This window comes from Anopheles maculipalpis, chromosome 2RL (genome assembly GCF_943734695.1).
Source record: "Anopheles maculipalpis chromosome 2RL, idAnoMacuDA_375_x, whole genome shotgun sequence".
In the NCBI taxonomy this organism is placed as follows: Eukaryota; Metazoa; Arthropoda; class Insecta; order Diptera; family Culicidae; genus Anopheles; species Anopheles maculipalpis.
This window is the reverse complement of record NC_064871.1, coordinates 24,610,091-24,628,879: the sequence shown is the minus strand read 5'-3', so window position 1 is coordinate 24,628,879 and position 18,789 is coordinate 24,610,091. Positions and strand designations below refer to the sequence as shown.

Genomic DNA, 18,789 nt, shown 5'->3' with positions numbered 1-18,789 from the left:
GGTCAGCTTGTGAGGTTCGAATGCTTTGTGCAGTCAAACTCCACTGGATGATGATCTTCAAAGATCCGTCAGCGAACCACCATTCGTTCTGGGTAGCCATAAATTTAATGTTGAAAGTTAAGTTGCATTGGTAAAAATCGCCGTTGGCCGTAAACGACACTGGACCGTGTGTCAATGTTTGTGTGCATGGTTTGTTTGACGACTAAGCTCATGTTTTTCTACCACTGGCCCCAGCCGATGATTGACTGGTTTAACGTTCGAGCCAGCAGTGCGCACTTTTATTGCATTTCTCAATTACTTCTGGTGTGAGCAGATTTGTTGTGTGTATGTGTGCTTGGAACGACGTTTTGCACGTAAAATTTGCACTTGCATTTTTAGCCCCATACCAAGGCTTTATGACAAAAGAGGTCAGAAGCGAAAGCAATCAACCACAGCGCAACCGGGAGTAGGTGCCAGAGATTGAGGGAGATCAGACATTTTAAGATGGAGTTAGAGATGCTTTTAAGCTTCAAAATATTGTGAATGCGAATCTTTAGGATGAATTGTACTTTAAAGACATCAGAAAATGATTGAAAAATAAGACGAACAAATGATCAAGCTTCGTTTTTAGCTAAAATTGTCTCCATATCTCCAAGATCGAGATCGAGATAGGGACAGGCTAAGGGACATGAATGCTTGCCAAACCTAACGACAGACCTGATAACGGAAGGTGTAACGAGATATTTTTTTTTGGAACGATGCTATTGCTTGCCTGCTGTGCATCATCCTGACAATGTTTTGTTTCGTTTTTGTTTCGCAGTTAATCACCGAGAAGTGAATCAGAATCTGGAAAGTTGCTTGACAAATAGTGGATGTAACATCTATTTCCCTGACCAAAAATAGGAGGGAAAGTTGATGAGAAAGGGTCGCTTAGACATGGAGCTGTTTCTGACATCACGCAATAGAATGGAATTGTTGTAGAAAGAACCATTTACAATTGGTTTATAAAACAGTTAGTTGCTGTTAGTACTTCCCTTCTGTATTGTTTTAGCAATCTTGTTTATTTTGAGACAAATTTACCTAGCTTGCTTTCTCTCTCTTTCTCTTTCTCTCTCTCGATACAGCCCACAAAAGTACAATTTCAATTTCATTCGGGATGAATTGAGATTGTGTTCCACTGCACTGCCACTGCTGCCCAATGCTGCGGCTTGTTTTGCAATATTTCCCGTATGTGGCCTCTAAACAAACGAAGTGGGAAGGTGTGTTTGGTTCTACTCGAATGTACACACTAGAATCAATCATACACTGCCCATCGAGTTGAATGCAAATCTTCGATTCTTCCCATCGTTGTCCCATTCAAACTCACGCTCAGCATACTCGGCTGTCGCTTCTAGTGGTTGTCGCACGGTTATCCGGCAGATTTTGCCAACCAACAGAGCAATGTTAGGCCATAGCACACATGCTGGGTTTTGGAATGCTTAATACAGAGGCTTACAAGTGGCCTCTCTCCCGGTCTGTCCGATGCAGCGTACAAGTATAGGTTTCCATACCGCTTGATTGGTTTTTACGGGTTATCCTTTCAAAGTTTTGTGTTATTTTGACACTTAGTTTTCCTATTTTTGTGTCACTTAAGTTATACAAAATTCCGTTGAAATTCGTCGTCACCTTTTTAGTAAAATAAAAGCAATAATTGATTAGAAATAAGCACAGCTCTTGTGTTAACTATCCGTCTGGTACGGATGAACTAACTTGTCTACCACGACAAAACGATGCTTATTGTGTCCGTCTATAGACACGTAAAATCTACCATTAAACTCCAAAAAAAAGGGGAACAAAAAACGGACAGTAGACATGCATAGCTTAGATGCTAAACGAGCTGCTGCAGTCTGGAAAGTTATGTTTGCTTTCCAGTTGTTTACCATCTCGTCTGTTTCATGTTCTAATTTTTTTGTTTTGCTTTATTTTAAAATGGCTCACACAGTTCGATTTTGCCCGTTCGAACGAAATATGACCTACGAATCGGAGTATCGTGTCAATATACAAAACCTTTGCCTTTGCCTCGGATTGTGCACCGTAAGGTTGTCAGACACTTGCCACTTGCTGAAGTCCGGATATGGTGTGTAGTGACTTTTTCAATTTCATGAAAATGAGTCAATTTGTTGTCGTTTCGAGGGCTCACATAGGCTGGTGCAAAATTTGTCATCTGCCTCCAACTTGTTGAATACTTATGACTGTGAACCTCGCCGAAGAGAGTTGAGGAAAATGTAATTTTTGTTCTTCGATTGGATGCATCCTATTAAAACTTTTCATATTTTTACACTTATGCTTCACGCTCGTGATATTCACTTACGCAGGATGAAATGGTTGAAGCAATAGTTTGGAAAATTATAATCAAATAAGGTTTGTCTTTATTTGAACGAGATAGAGGGATAGTCCGGCACTGAGCATTTGATGAGAAAATTTGATTTGGTTTAATACAGTTTTATGGTTTTGCGTCAATGTTCGAGGACTCGTCTGACGCTCAATATTTCTAGTTATTATACTATCTTTTATTTTATTATTTATTAATATCCGTGTGAACCTTTCAGCGCATATACTGAAGACAAGAGGTAAAAACTAGCAATGATTCGTACTTTCGTTCACGAATCTCTACTGGATAGTGCTTGAATTCCGGACGTTTCGTGCTCGTAACGGCATCGGGTTTTACCAATACAAAGGAACGATGCGCCGCACGATGTTCTCTTATGAAACTCTTGTTGCTACATACCGCTTTTCCCAAGCTGTTCCCCCATAGTTTCCAATCCGAAGCGGAGAACCTCTTTGTAGTAAGTGTATGTAACGTACTATGTGAGGGTAAAATATCTACTATGGCCGTTCCGAATAACTTCGTTTCATTAAAATGAGATGAGCTGCAATCCGATTATATGGAATGGTTCCTGTCGTTCTTTAAGGAAAAATATGGTCTAAAAGGAAAACCAAACTTGTCTTACACGATAGCATCATTACCGTTTTGAAAAGATATCCAAAGCAATGGAGAAATATTCGAGTCGATTTTTAATATGGTGTATTCTATAAGCATGAATTGATTAAATACTATCAAATAAATTTACAGGACACTAATAAGTCAGTGGAATTTACTTTTGAAAAATCACACGTATGACTAATGCTTTTCTTTACTTATTTCTCATTCTTGTCCACAGATCTGAACATTACGACAATCTCAAAAAGCAGCAACAAAAGCAACAGCTCAAGAGGCAGCCACCTCCTCTACAGCCAAGGCCACTACAGCCTATAAGACCTAACAATCAAATACCCCTCAACGACGAGGTCAGTATCTTACGTGTCGGTTACGTACAGCACACAAATATCAGTACTAGCAACGCGAGTGCGACCACCGTTGTCAGTGGCACAGGAGAGCAGGTTTTAGATGATTCAAGTAACGCCACCATCGTTACGATAGAGCTGCCCTGGAATCCGATTATAAATAGTGGAGCACAATCACCGGCAGCTGCCTGTACGGCACCGAGCGCCCTATCGCCACAGCAATCGATAACGTCCGTCGGATCCGGCAATGATCAGCAGTTGAGTGTGTTCCGGTTGCAATCAATCCCAGTGTCACAAGCATCCACGTCCTCACTGCGCACCACCAACGGGAAGACTACGATCGTTGTTACGGGCAGTGGTACCATTCCGCCCGCCGATACAGACGATCGTTCGTCACTCAAGTGTTTGGAAACGCTCGCCGAGAAGGCGGGCATCACGTTTGACGAACCGTACGACTTTCTTCCCGACACGCTGGAGAAATCGCAGAGCCCGGCGCAGGTGGCGCAGCAGGCCACGGTGCCGCTACAGCTGTCCCAGGAGCAGCTATTCCAGTACCAGCAAATACAGGCGTACGGTGGTACGATCCAGGTGAAGCAGGAGTACACCCCAACACCGACCGGACAGCCCGGTTCGGCCGGTGTTGATCATCAGCAGCAACAGCAGCAACAGATGCAACAACAACAGCAAGCTCAGCAACAGCAGCAACAGCAGCAGCAAGCACAGCAGCAACAGATGCAGGTCCTGGCCGAGGCAAGCGGTGTGGCACCGTCACAAAGTCCACACCATGCGCAAACCCTGCAACAGCAGGCCGCCCAGCAGCAGCAGCAGCAACAACAGCAGCAACAATCTGCAGCAGCGGCTGCAGCAGCCCTCAACATGTCCCCACTGCAGGCAATGGCCAGCGGACAACAGCTCTCATCGACCGATTGGCCACACGGGCGCGTGGTCGTACAGCAGCCGATCTCAAACGCACAGTACCTGCAGCAACTGTACGGTGCGCAACCGATCGTTTTCCCACCGTTGGGCGGTCAGCAACAGTTTCAGCTGATTACCGCCTCGAAACCGTTCCAAGGTACACCGCAGATGCTGACGACGACGACCGGCAAACAGGTGATCGGTACGACGGCGGCGGGTAACTTCAACGGTCCCTTCACATTCTTCTCACCGATGAGTGTGGTCAACTCGCAGCCACAGGCACAGGCACAAAACCTACTGCCGGCGCTCAGTGCTACTGCGGCACAATCCGCGGTGGCCGCTGCTACGGGCGCTACCGGGAACAAAGCAGGCACCACTACCCATCAGCAGGACATGCAGAAAGCGCTTCAAAATGCTGTCGCAGCAGCTTCCGTCGGTACGGCCGGGCAGAAGGTGCAGCTGCAGAAGCTTGGTACGGCGACAGGTTTAACCGGTACCGCTGGTACGGCGCAGCAGCAAAATCTGGCTGCACTGACACAGCAACAAGCGGCTGCTGCGGCAGGACAGCAGTGCGTACAGGTGTCCCAAGCACCAATGCAAACGGCCCAGCTGCTTAGTCCGCTGCAACAGCAAGGCCCGCAACAGATGCAGTTCTCAACGCAGTGGCCCCTGCAGGGACAGCTTTGGACCACACCGAATGGGCTTCTCTCGTCGAATCCGATCATCATTCGCGGTACCAATCCGGATGGTACACCGAACGTATTCTTTCCCAGTGCGCAGCAAACGCTCCAGCAAGCGCCACAGACTCACAATCGTAAGTAGTGTTGGATTGTAAGGTTTGATAGATTGTGTTTATTATGGTTATTTTTCCCTTAATGTCTAGAAACTCTTGCACTGCCCTGTACGATCACTCAGTCACCGCAACAGGTTACCCAGCAGCAACAGCAGCAGCAGCAGCAGCAACAGCAACAACAGGTGCAACAACAGCAAACTGGGCCACAAGCAAACGTTAATCAAGCTACCGGAACCGGTGTTGGACAGGCTGGTCAACTCGGTACCGGAAATGCCGGTACCGCACAAACCATCGGAACAACCGGTGGTTCGACGATGCAGACACAAAAGAATCTTGCGGGACAGCTCGGTACGAAGCAAGGCCAACGGCCGCAGATACTGCCCCAGGGTGCTTCCCCCATTCGTCCGTCCGTGTCGACCCAAACGGCTCAAGCACAGCAGAGTTTGCTCAACAAAGCGGGCAGCAAAATGCGTACCAAGCAACCGATGGTTCGTCCTTCGGCACCGATTATCAAAACTGAGCTCGGAACCGGTACGACGACGCCACAAAAACTTGGCCAAACTCCAAGCCAATCGACGACACCACAGCCGACACTGCAGCAGGTTGTAACCAGCAGTGGAAAGTAAGTGTGTGTGATCGTAGCTCGGTGAACCATAAATTGCTAATGAGTCACTTTTTATAACTTTCTTGTAGGGTGGTGTTAATGAACACAGGCACAGCGCTCAGTCCGGCGGTGCTTAATATGCCCATCTTGAGTGACAGTAAGCAGCAACAGCAGCAGCAACAACAGCAGCAATTGCAGCTTCAGCAACATCTAAAGACGGCTCAGCAGCAGCAGCAGCAGCAGACGAACAATCAACATATTTTGCTTCAGCAACAGGTACGGTGTTGAGCGCTAATCTTAACTGGTGTTGGCAGACCCGTGTTCGGGAGGTTCGGAAGTTTCAATCTCTAGGAAGATTTTATTAGAGGATTAGATCTTCATTGAAGCATACGACCTGATTGAGATTCAATCAGAGTTCGATTGGGATTCGATCCAATTTGAATTCCATGGGAATCCCGATCCCGATAAGCATTCAATTCGGATTCGATTCGATGGTATTCCGTTGGGATTCGATTCAATGAGATACCATTGGCATTAGAACGATTGGAGACGATTGGATCCGATCCGAACTGACTATGCTTCCTTCCGGTTAGGATTTGGGATTCTATAGGGATTCGATTGGGATCCGATAGCGATTCGATAGGGATTAAATTGTTCTTATTTAGGAATTATTTAGCGATTCGATTAGAACGATTGGGTTAGAATAATCACGCTGAACCGTTGAAAGCTTTTTTTTTGTTATAAGTAAGGATTCGGATTCAAAGATTTGAATTCCCATTGGGATTTGCTTTTGCCAATACTAATCTTAACTATTCAATAGATTACGGAACTAATCACACACGGTTCTCTTCATCTCCGTAGGCAATTTATCAACAGCAGATGATGCAACAACAGCAGCAACAACACCAAGCGCAGCATCAGCAAGCCCAACAACAAGCCGCCGCCCAACAGCAACAGATACACCAGTTGCAGCAGCAAATCCTTCAGCAGGCCGCCGTAGCGGGTCAAGCAAACCAAGCGCAGCTGCTTACGAATGCTGCTCAGCAGGGTCAGCTGGTACAGACGGCAACTGCCGGCGGTGCACAGCAAGGCAACATAGTGCATCAGCTTGTGTTCCAGCAAGGTCAACCGAATCAACCCGGCATGATGATCAACGTTTCGTCTGATGCTTTACTGCAACAGCAACAAGTACAGCAGGCCCAGCAGCAACAGCAAGCTCAACAGCAAGCCCAACAGCAACAGGCGCAACAAAATGCGCTCCAACAACTAGCCAATCAACAATCGGCGGCAGGTGGACAGACTGGCGGCAAGGGTGGAGCCGGTGTTACCACCACGACGCAGATGATTATGGCTGCCTCACTCGGGCAGCCAGGAGCGGGCGATCGTACCACCATCGTATCGCAAGGTGGACAGGCACTGCAAATCGATCGCAATCTGCTACCGGTGTCGATCGCCAATATCGCCGGTAATCCGATCGTAGTCACGAGCAATGGTGCTACAATTTCACCCATCCACCAGGCGGCCAATCAATCGAATGTCGCCACCACGAATGTTGTAGCTGCCACCCATCAGCAGCAGCAGCAGCAACAGCACCATTCACAACAGATACTGGTATCGTCGATGCCCAGCTCAGTGCATCAATCCGGACCGAATCCAATCGTGGCGATGACATCGCTGTCCGCTGCCCCAATGTCGGTCGCATCGATCATCAGCTCGGGCACGATACCTTCGATCTCTTCCGGTGCCATTACGACAACTGCTTCGCTCGGTGGACAGCAGCAGGCAACACTGGTTGCGTCTACCGGTGGCGGTACTCAGCCGGCTCTGCTTAGCGCTGGGAAAGAAACGGACCCAAAAGCAATCAGTGTAGCGATGCATCAGTTGCAGCAGCTCTCTACACCACAGAAGCAGATCCAGCAGCAGCAAATGCTGGACAATATGAATGCGCTGGCAGCTGCTACCGGTGGTACGATGATTGGTGGTTCACCGATTGCTGGTGGGAATGTGAGTGGTATATCGTCACTCCCTGGCTCGCCAGCCACCTCAACCGCGATGAGCATCATGAATGCGGGTACCAAAATCCCAACGTCCATGGGTGGTTTGATGGGTTCTCCACAGGCTGTTGGTGGTGTAAAGCTTGGCGTATACCAGGCGCAGGGGTCGCAGCAACAACTACAGCCGGGTATCGGTGGTTCTACGACGGATGGTACGGGCAAGGACAAGTCCGGTGGTTCTGAAGCGAGTGGTAAAGGTAAGCAATTGTTGCTAAACGTCTTCTATATGTAGTTTTCACGAGAAAGAGATTCCAAGGGTAATGATGATTCGGAAAGGGGCAAGCCATTTCAAATTTGACGGGCTTCTAAACCGATTATAAGTTGTTTTATCGATTGAAACAGCGCAGCTAAACTGATGAAATGTGTGCGTTCAAGTCGGGAAATGTTGTGCATCTTGCATTTTGCATTGTTCAAGCGATTCTAATCCTTATTCTTTGGAGTGGTAAACCCTGTAGTTGATTCGTAACCTGTAGGAAGTTGAAGCGCTATAAAAAAAAATTAAGCATTCTACGCATTAGTTTTTCATGCACGCTGTATAAGCAGAATAGGGAAACGGCAACGGTTGAATTTCGCAAACTAATTTTTCTAATTCGCACTCAAACATACCACACGTCTGTGCGTGGTGGTATGAGTACGATGAACTCCCGGAAAAGCTCCCTGGAACCGTGAATTGCATTGAGAAGAAGAGAACAAGGTGGGACGGTACAGAATTTAAACCGGCCTGTGTACCGGCACCATTCGTAGTAGTAGCGGCTTTCAAGTGTGAATAATTATTCGCTGTCTCATCAGCACATCCCTCACCATACATCGGCACGCGAGTGCGAATGGCAGGAAGAGTGAATTGATGAGGAAGACGTCACTGAGTGGTCAGACCTATTGCGGGCCCTAAAATATCATTGGCAAATCATCAACCTCTCTGTGTTGTTGATGCTGGAAATCTAAATTTTGCTATCGACACGTGATCGTGTATTTCGCAATGATCATTACTATCCTACCTGGTCTAAAATTTTCATAGCCGTGATCTTTTCACACCTTAAAAATCGATCATCAATTTGGCGATCATTCATCATGCAAGACATGCTAGCTCCACGATCAGTAAACTGTGCCGATCTTCTCCCAGCATCGTTTGTAACCCTTTTTTTCTTTTGGGTGGCTAACACAGTATGCCGCATGGGAGCAGTTGTCTCGGTCACGCGGATTAGACAAACGTGCAAATGCGAAAACATTGGTGCGAATCCAAGCGGGTGGGGGGGTTTGCAATTGCGAAAGGGCTGTGGGGGGAATTGGGGTGGCTGGTTGGTGAGTGTCGAGTGCGGCCCATGCACACACACAAGCACTCAGCCATACAAAGTGGGCCGATACCGGCGTGCTCTGCTGTGTGTTGGTTGCGTTTGCGTTCGTTGGCGCTTGTTGAACTTGACATTCGCTGGAATCGGCAAGAGAGCGTCAGTAGTACGCGAGTGGCCAGTGTTGTTTGCGTGTTGTTCGCGTATTGTGCGGCAGTAGCTGGAACGCACTTTTTGTTGTTGTTGTTATCTGTGTCACAATATTGTGGTGATTGTTTGTGATCGAGAAGGATTTAGATATGGGCCTGTATATATACGAATGGTGTGTTTTGTTATCGTTGACGTCAAAGATGGGTGACTGTAACCCGCTAGTGTAGCTCATTCATAGGGACACAGCACACGGAAAAGCCCCTAACGTAACGTGTGTACTGCTGTATCCTTTTTAAACTTCGTGCGTGGAAACGTATTAGTACGCCGTGAGTCGTTAGGCAGCGCGTGTGCATGGATTTCAAGGCCACCCCGTGTTTTGTTGCCGGTTGATGTTGTGTTGCATCGAATGACACAGTGATCGATATATTGAGAGCAGTACGTGTAGAGAGCGCCAGTAGTGGAAAGCAGGTCCTGCATAGTGTTTTCGTGGAGTAGCGTATGTGTGTATGTGCAGAGAGCATGGAAAATGTATGTTGGTAGTGCATCACGCTACTACTACCAATCCCATCTATGCTGCGTGCGTGTGTGTGTGAGAGAGAGTGTGTGTGTGTGTGTTTTTGCACAGTTAAATGGGAGGAGGTGGATTGTTGGGTGAACTTGGTGCTCCCTACCACTACAGCACGTGTTGGTATAGAGCGCGAGTTAGCGCGAGTTTAAAGGGAATAGAAAAGAATGAATCATAGTTGCAGTGTGTGCCGTTGACAGTTGATATCAGTTGGTAGGGGGTTCTGCATTACCTGCTTTTGGATGAAAAGCATTATTGAAAGTTTGTGTAAAAAAAAAGCATAACATAAACTCAACCCTCTCGAGAGAGCAATGTGACGTCAGTAAACAATCAAAACGGTGGTGCTAGGGTTGCTTCGTCGCATTTTTTAATAGCATTTGTGTGCGACTATTGTGTGTATGTGTGTGCAGGTTAAATGTTTTGATTTTTCAAAGCATAAAACAACTCTACAAAGTATTCGGACACTTTGCCGGAAAACACCGCGTTGCATGGGCCGAATGATGAGGGAGAAGTTGTTCGTGTAGATCAATTCCAAACCGTTGTGTCAATAGTATTGGGTTGGCATGGCTAGTGTAGTGTTAATTGACCTAAAATCTTGGTGTTTTGGGAGCGTGGCGGTGGTGTAGAATATACCGTTAGAATGTTCCTGGTAGAAGTGTCCAAAATGCTTGTGAAGTAAAAAAAAAAAAAATGCAATGCGTCACCATGGACAATCAGGATATGAAGGATTATTCCAGTTCCGGTACCTTCCATATAGCTTGAATCCAAGAATCTATTGCTTGCCATGTGGCCATGATCCGCAATCGGATTTGATTTGATTTCGCAGCCAGTAAATGAGATAAATTTGCATTAAATCCAGTTAAAAGTCAACATCCAAGCAACTCAAAATACTCAAAAAGGATCTGAAAAATGTAATAAAAACCTGAGTTTTCCTGTATTTGCAAGCAGCCATTTTGTCAATGATTACTTCAAATGTTATCAGGACAAAGGTTACTATAAAGTATGGCCGTTTTTACAAAAAAAAAAATCAGGACAAAGATCAACTGAAAAGTATTTGTCCAAAAATATAAAACGGTAGTAAGTAATAAATTAAACTGTGATTATCTCTGATTCAAGCTGATGATCGTACAGCTAAATGGGGATGGAACGCAGCATTAGTATAGTCAACTTTTATATGGTTCCCAACGTCCTGTCAGTTTGAAGGCGAATAGGAGAAGCGAAGAGGACAAAAGATAAAGAAGAAGAATCGTAAAAGGGCTGGACAAGTCTGCCCTGCGATCAGTTGTAGGAAGCGACTGATCAGTAGCGAATCAAAATCGTGTTAGTAACGAGCTAAATTCTACTATAATCGCGGCCAAATTTGTTGGTTAACTTGAGTCATGAAAATAGGCAAAGCAAAAGAAGCTGCGCTCCGTTTTCTAACAATTACCTATGGCAAATTTTTCGGTGTTTCATGATACATTCTGACATTATAAATGCACAATGATTTTTTCAGATCTAACCGATGTAGATTTAATGGGCATTTTAATCGGTTGTAAAAGTTGAACATGTGATTAGCAATGTTAAGTGCGTTTAGGTGTGCAAAAAGTTAAAGCTATAACTGGCAGCATTTTGAATAAACACAGATTAAGATCTAAATTAGCTGTAAATAGTTTTCTTGTGCAACTTATGATGAAATTCGTGGAACGAAACTTATTCATCCGTCAGCCTGTTAGCTCAGATACATTAGTGTGAATGAGTTAATAAAAATAAAATAAGCTCAAGCCACAATAATTGTGTAATAATACTTAATTTCATAATCTTTTCTGTCTCTTTTTTTTAGATTTGGATCAGTCAACGACGGCCACGGATAGCAGTTCCGATGCGCAAATGAACGGTACCGCTGGTACACCGATGGACACCACACCCGCCCCAGGCACCGGAACAATGGTGTCCAATTCAAACGGATCGAGCAGTACGCCCGATGCATCGTCTCCTCTGTCATCACTCGCTTCAGCAGTATCCGTACCTTCGGTACTTTCTGCCTCTGTGTCCCCTACATCCGTTACAACCACCGTGAGTAGCAGTGCTACGCAAAACGCAACAACGACACCGGTTACTGCAACACCAACAACAACAACAACAACAACAAGCTCAACAGATGATACGACAAAAGACTTTACGGTGACAGCATCGTCTACGGTGTCCGCCTCCACCACAACAACAACAATGACGACGATGGGTACATCGAGCACCACCACTAGCTCTACGACATCCACAGTGCCTACGACAGCGATCGCTACGGTAACGGGCACATCGGCAATCCCGGTCAGCAATATCGGTCCCAATGGGTTGCTCTCTACCAACGGAAGCGTGTCATCTTCCGGCACGATTGCAACGTCCTGTGTTACAACCTCTTCGACTGGATCGAGCGGCGGTTTGCCACCGAAGACGGCCAGCAGCGCCGATAAGGGTGGAATTCCAAAGGCAACGATCAAACCGAATGTGCTGACGCACGTGATCGAGGGTTTCGTGATACAGGAAGCGAATGAGCCGTTTGCCGTACAGCGGCAACGATACCCAGAGCGGGACAGCTCCGATGAACCACCGAGTAAGTATCGCGTGTTTGGTAGGAAATTTTGAATCTTGGAATTGATTTGTCTAATTGATGATTTTTCATGTTACTCTTCAACAGAAAAACGGTCCACAACGGAAGCAAACAGTCCACTGTCGCCATCCAATCAAACCAGTGATATGGGCAACTGTGAGGTCTGTGGTAAGGCGGAAATGCGCACCAAAATGAAGAAGAAACGCTTCTGCAGTGCGTCCTGTGCACGTTCTGCCAAGCAAGGCTCACCGGATCAGTTATCAACTCCGGTACAGAATGGAACTAGTAATTCCACTCCTACTCCAACGACTCCACCATCTGTAGCGTCGGCCCCGGTCGACGGTTCAATCGTTGGCTCCATGAACGGTATGCTTAGCGCTCCATCCACTCCAGCGGGCGTTGCAGTGACGGGTGTTGTTGATCCTTCGCTCGGAACACTTCCACTCGGAGCGTTGGCGTCACCAGCGATGATAAATCCAACCCTTGGTGGAGTCCTACCCACCATTAAGATGGATGTGGATCCACAGATGCAGGCTGCCTCTCTCGCACAACAGCAGCAACAACAACAACAGCAGCTACTGCAACTTCAGCAGCAGCAGCAGCAGCAACAGGGTCTGCTTCAACCAGCAACGCAACCACCTTCGGGAATGCTGATAGCGGATGTACCCGCCTCACCAGCGACACCGGTGGCCGTTGCGGCTGCTGCTGCGGCCGCCGCAGCTGCTGCTGCCAATAGCGAGGAAGCCTCCTCGATACTGCGCTGGACGGTTCAGGACGTGTACGAATTCATTCGGGGGCTTCCTGGGTGTGCAGACTATGCGGAAGACTTTGTCAATCAGGAGATCGATGGTCAGGCGTTGCTGCTGTTGAAAGAGAACCATCTCGTCAGCACGATGGATATGAAGCTTGGCCCGGCACTGAAGATTGTGGCGCGAGTAAATCTCATGAAGGCAACCGTTGCCCCAGCCGAAGGACAACAACCCGCGCAGTAAGCTCTCTCGCTCTCTCTCTCTCTTGTTGGTAAAGTCTTTCTCGTAGCATCGTTGGAAAATGTAAATATAGCTCATGATTCTTCTGTATTGTAAGTACGTATGCTTCTGCTCGAAGTACAGTACAGTTATAGGAGCATATGAATCGTGGAAAAATAGAGATAGTGCAAGCATTGTAATCACAAGCATTGGAAAAGCAAAACACACTTAATTTATTTTACCCATCATTATTTTTCTTCATACTTCGTTGTTACGTTACGATACATATGTATGTTTGTATCTATCCTTTTTTTATAGAACTGATTAGATCTTGCTTCTTAGCAGTTACAGTACAGGTGGCAAAATAAGCAGTATCGCGAAAACGTTTAGCATTTTATGTTAGTAGAATAGCATTAGGAAACCATTAGATTTCTATCAGTAAAAACTGAATTTCGAAGAAAATTTTACATTGTGAAGCTAAAATGTAAATATGCCAAGAAGAACTATATAGAGAAACAAAACAAACAACCCAAAAACAGTCGCCAGTCCTTATCGTACGCATTCGAAAATTTGCACGAAAAGGAAGTTAGAATTAGTATGACAAACATGGCTGGAAGTAGAGAAATAATTATCAGTATACGGTAATTGAAGCAATGAAATTGAAAATGAACATAACTGCTTTTACTAACGAAACACACGTACATTTATAAGAGTAAAATTTATAAGGGAACTGGAGACAGAGACACACATCCCTTCACTAGGGTTTGTAAAGTGTAATTAACGTGCGTGTGTTTATACGAGGTAAAACTAGGCAGCGTAGTGTGGCAGTGCCTGTGTATTTATCAACTATTCGGGCATGTAAATTACTAAATAGCGTGTAAACACTCTACCGTGTATTGTGTGAGTAAAGGGGGAAAGAGTGCGCGAAAACAGAAATTCCTTTTGGACAGTGTATTTTCTATTTGATAAAAATGGAGATAAAGTACATGTGTAAGAAAATTTTTAAATAATTGTTTTAATTTGCCTTTTTCGTAGTAGATTGATTGAATCGAAAGAAAGAAACTGTATCGTTGCGTTCGGTGCCAAAAAGGTGTGCGGAAGATGTTCTTTTTTGAAGCAGAACTTGGTTGATTGCTTAGAAGATTTCGTTTTATTTAATCAAGTTTAGTTTCATTGAGGTAATTTTCTGAACCAAAGCAAGAGCAAGATTTATGAATCGATCTTATTTTTACCACATACCGTTGCATTTTTTTCCTTGTTTTCTTAGGTTATTGTTATCAGTACTACCACTGTAGTGCAACTGAAGTAGCACAGTACTTTGTTTGTCGGGTTGTATTATCGTTCGGGGCGATTCCGATGGTAGTGGCGGAGGGTGTAGATTCATACGGTTGAAGCGGATATCGTGTCCCGTCTCGCCGTACCCAGGACTTTCGATCCTGCAGCAACGGGTAAAACCAAATCAATGAAAGCCATACATATCCGTCCAAGGCATCTTGATTTAATATAGTGCCAAAGCAGAAGAAAAAGTTTTTACTACATTGCTATGCCATAATTTTGATTACGAATGAGACCAATACTGTTCAATATAGCATTGGAAGGTGTCATACGAAGCGCGGGGCTAGACAACGACATCCGTAGCACGATTCTCTACCCATCTCTTCAATTTCTTGGCTTCACGGATGATATTAATATCGTTGGCAAGACGACAGTGAAGGTGTGTGAGGCGTACACCTAACCAAAACGTTAAGCAGTATGAATTAGATTGATGATCTATGCGACGAAGACGAAATTGCCGGAGGCTCTGATCGCGATAGAGCCCGAGTGGGAAGTAGTGTGTTAGTCGACGGCGACAACCTCGAGGTAGTAGAGGAGTTCTGCTATCTTGGGACTGTTGTAACTTCGGATAACGATGTCTGCAGCGAAATCCGGAGACGCATTGTGCAGGGGAATCGTGTCTACTACGGCCTTCACCGTCTGCTGAGATCCAGAAGACTTCGAGATCGCACGAAATGTGAGATATATCGGTGGTTCACCCGATGGTCCTATATGGCCACGAGTCTTGGACCATCCGAGCGGAGGATGCAAACGCTCTTGGCGTGTTTAAGCGTCGCATCCTCCGGACCATCTTTGGCGGTGTATTCGAGCATCGAGTGTGGAGGAGAAGGATGAACCACGAGCTTGCTGAGCTATACGAAGAACCGGACATCCTGACGGTGGTAAAGACCGGTAGGATACGATGGCTGAGGCATGCCATGTGGATGCCAGCCTCATGCCCCGCCAACAAGGTATTCGTCAGCGACCCCCAGTACGGCACGAGGCGTCGGGAAGCCCAGCGAGTTCGTTGGCTGGATCAGGTGAAAAGAGATCTGTCGTAGATCGGGTGCCTACATGGATGAGAAGCTGTAGCCAGGGATCGAGCTTCCTGGAGATCTATTGTTGACCGAGCCGTGTGCTCTTTAAAAGAGCGGCGGCGTGCTCTTTAAAAGAGTAGGCCAACATGATGATGATGAGACCAATCCAATTCTCTAGACCTAAAAGAGAAGCTATGTTGAAATCGAAGTTCCAACCATGAATCAAAGTTAATCGATATCAGATAGGGTAATAATAATGGTCCGTAAAATTTTTATGTTTTCCCGTGGTTTTTCCGACGTTTTTTTGTTTTTCGTCTATCAAGTTTTTGACAGTTTCCCATGTATTTTTGATGCTTCAATACTACTTGCAAGATCCGTTTTTATTCGATACGAATTTTACATAATTACTTGTACTGACTTCCAAGTAAATTATTTTCAAATATTAGTTTAAAGTTAAGATACAAACATTCTGAAATTTCTGAGGTGCTAAAAACATGTTAACAGCGTGTTTTAAAAATATGAATAAAAACATAGAAACACTTTTAAATTTATTCCCTTCAACTTCAACTAGATCATCATATTTGTCGCACTCTTTCAGTTTTTATTTTATTGTAAAAAGACAAAAAGTGAGCAGGACAGGAAAACAGGTTAGCAGGGAAACAGGTGAAGGACTCGTCAGGGCCGTCCTTCAGCATCTCAAAAACGGTTTGCTGAAAGAACTCGGTTTAATTTTTTCAAATTTATTGTTTATTTATTTATTTATTTATAATTAATTATGACGGTCCAGTGCCGTATTGTCAGCGCCGCTTGTCAAATTTATTGTTTCTGTTTTTATTCTGAGCCGTTTTAAACTGTCCTTAAATTTCTTATGTGTCTTTAGAGCTTTTGTTACAATTTATTAATTTATTTATTTTAAGTATGACGACTTGCGCCGTATTGTCACACCTTTCTTACATACTTTTATAAATTTATAAAATTTGCACTGACTTTATGGCAGTATTAGCATTTTTGTTTGTTTTTATTAGAATAAAAAAAAAATACATTTCACGAAAAATAGGGCATGCTTATTATTGTATTATCTACCAAGAAATTGAGTGTGTGCGTGATGTGTTTAGAGTTGTTCGCATTATTTCTTGTTTTTTTTATTTGTTCATTATTTGTATGATTTCATTGTTCGTTCTTCTTTTTCCCGATAGGAAGAGATGATACGCTGTTGTTCTTATCTCATTTATCCATGCTTAGTTTTTAAATGTTTATATGTTTATGTTATTTCCTGTTTTTTTTTCTCTCTTTTTTCGTCAAATTGTGACAATCGAACATTATGCGCCATCCTCATTTCAAGACTCACCGCTTCGTTATACTGCAATTACCAAATCAAGTTTTTTTTCTTAAAACAATGGACTCTAACATCCAACGAAATCGTTTCGCAGTTAATCATTTATGTCATTTTTTAAGCAATTCCCCGTACAAATCATCCACCTTTAACACTGCGACAGCACAGCATTGGTGCAAAACGTTTTACAAAACCGACAAACACACTACTTCGCTTAATGTCTTCCCTGTGTCCACTAGCACACTAATGACCGTTGATTACGCAAATATTGTCCACCGGTGCGACAGGTTAGTGATGACACCTGAAGGAAAACCGCGCGCCTAAAACGCGTAATCGTTAACATGTGAGAACTCGGTGTGTTTTGCTGTGGTGAAGCCAAATGTTAGGTGTACTGAAGCCTGCTAGGCTTCTGACTTACCCACGACGAATGGTTATGGGCTTTCGAGTGGCGCATCTTCTAGTATTATGTTCGCGTGCAACAGGCGAGCGTCGTCATCGTCGGGTCATCGGAGGGTCACACACACACACAGGCCACCAAGAAGCAACACGGCAAAACCCAAACGAGTCCAACGATCTGTAAGGGATGTAGTGGTAGGGGTTTGGGAATTGTGCAACCAGGCGGAACGGGTCGGAATCGTTAAAGTATGTTGTGTGAGTGTGTAGGGGGGGTGGTGCAATCGACACCGAGCTCGGTTCTGGGGATTGAGTTGGCTTCCACGGTAGGATCCGTTGACCGGTGGACATGCGAACCAGTCAAGAACCCAGCTGTGGGGCGGTAATAATTGGTGCGCGTTTGACACAGCAAAAAGAGGCAAAATGTGTCTTGATTAGCATCGAATGGCTGAGCTGCGGGTGTAAGCTGTAGGAGTTCTGGGAAGATCTGTGTTTCTAATCTTCCGTTGGTCAGTGTTCGCCAAGATCCGGTGAAAAAAAGTGTGTCCATAAAGCTTTCCTTTTCCCCCATTTTGAGTTGTTAGTTTTTGTTGCGGTAAAATGGTTTTTGCATTGAGAAGAGGAATGAAACAAATTTCCGAACCGAAAAATACTCCTTTAGAAACTTTAGGGCCAACAAAAAGGGACTAAAACCATTACCCATTTAAATGCCATGCTTTACGAATCCTTTTCAATTTCGATTCTAAAAAAAGGGTTAATAACCATTGAGCCACAGTATTTGGGATGGAGTTAAGTTTGCCTTAACCCTAGGCCTTCCTGCTGCTCAGGCTAATTTAAATCTTGCTAATCGTGTGACTTACAAATATTGCCAAAACCCGACAGCCTATTTCGATGCAAAGGTGCAAACCCCAATTCCTTCCCAGCGGAAGAGTTCGTTCGTTCCTTCGTTAATTTGTAGCACTCTTGTTTATGCTGAGAAACAACGGATGTTACGGGCATGATGATGGTGGTGTCCGGTGGGGCCCGAAAATTGGCACTAAAACAGCTCAGGACAAGGATTGAAAGGAACGACACGGCGCGATAGGAAGCGGACATTTATTTCCTTCCTTTCTGGTTGCGGTTTTGCGGTTGGCTCAGTGTAAACGGGCGGTGCAGATCACGTACAGCAGGCTGTACCGACTACTTTTGCATGCGGGAAAACGAAACCCAACACTGCCCTGGTGGAGGCTCTACACCAGAGCAGAACTCTCCGCCAGTTCGTTCCTGTGTGAATTTGTCCGAATTCCAAATCCCAGGCCGTGATTGTGGCAACCGGGTGGATAAAATTGCACTGGCAGGGCTATAAATGATGTGTTTTTGTTCACACACAGCACCCTGCAATGCTCCCTGTTGTTTAGGATTGGGGAGCATTGTTCCTGAGCATTGGTTTCGTGTTTCTAGGGGATGCGATTGAACCCCAGCCCAGCGAGTGGGAGATGATTGATTGC

The 18,789-nt window shown here is 45.1% G+C and overlaps 3 protein-coding genes across 4 annotated transcripts in view; 1 reads left to right on the top strand and 2 right to left on the bottom strand.

Annotated features, from left to right (window-relative positions):
* The window catches only part of LOC126565691 (polyhomeotic-proximal chromatin protein), a 53,131-nt gene extending 39,867 nt beyond the window's left edge, over positions 1-13,264 (top strand). Inside the window, exons 3-8 of the mRNA XM_050222897.1 lie at positions 3,180-5,032; positions 5,102-5,633; positions 5,705-5,891; positions 6,477-7,866; positions 11,493-12,260; positions 12,345-13,264. Of these exons, the coding sequence (XP_050078854.1) occupies positions 3,180-5,032; positions 5,102-5,633; positions 5,705-5,891; positions 6,477-7,866; positions 11,493-12,260; positions 12,345-13,249 (5,635 nt within the window). The 3' untranslated portion in view covers positions 13,250-13,264. The remainder of the gene's footprint in view (positions 1-3,179; positions 5,033-5,101; positions 5,634-5,704; positions 5,892-6,476; positions 7,867-11,492; positions 12,261-12,344) is intronic.
* LOC126559023 (glutathione S-transferase 1) overlaps positions 1-18,789 on the bottom strand; it is a 435,657-nt gene that overhangs the window by 7,044 nt on the left and 409,824 nt on the right. The window lies entirely within an intron of this gene.
* LOC126557342 (endoplasmic reticulum chaperone BiP) overlaps positions 1-18,789 on the bottom strand; it is a 205,185-nt gene that overhangs the window by 66,259 nt on the left and 120,137 nt on the right. Inside the window, exon 1 of one of the 2 annotated variants that reach the window (XM_050213071.1) lies at positions 9,474-9,488. The exons of the other annotated variant lie outside the window; for it this stretch is intronic. The gene's annotated coding sequence lies outside the window, so the exon portion shown is untranslated. Of the gene's footprint in view, positions 1-9,473; positions 9,489-18,789 lie in introns of those variants that run through there. 2 annotated transcript variants of the gene reach the window in all.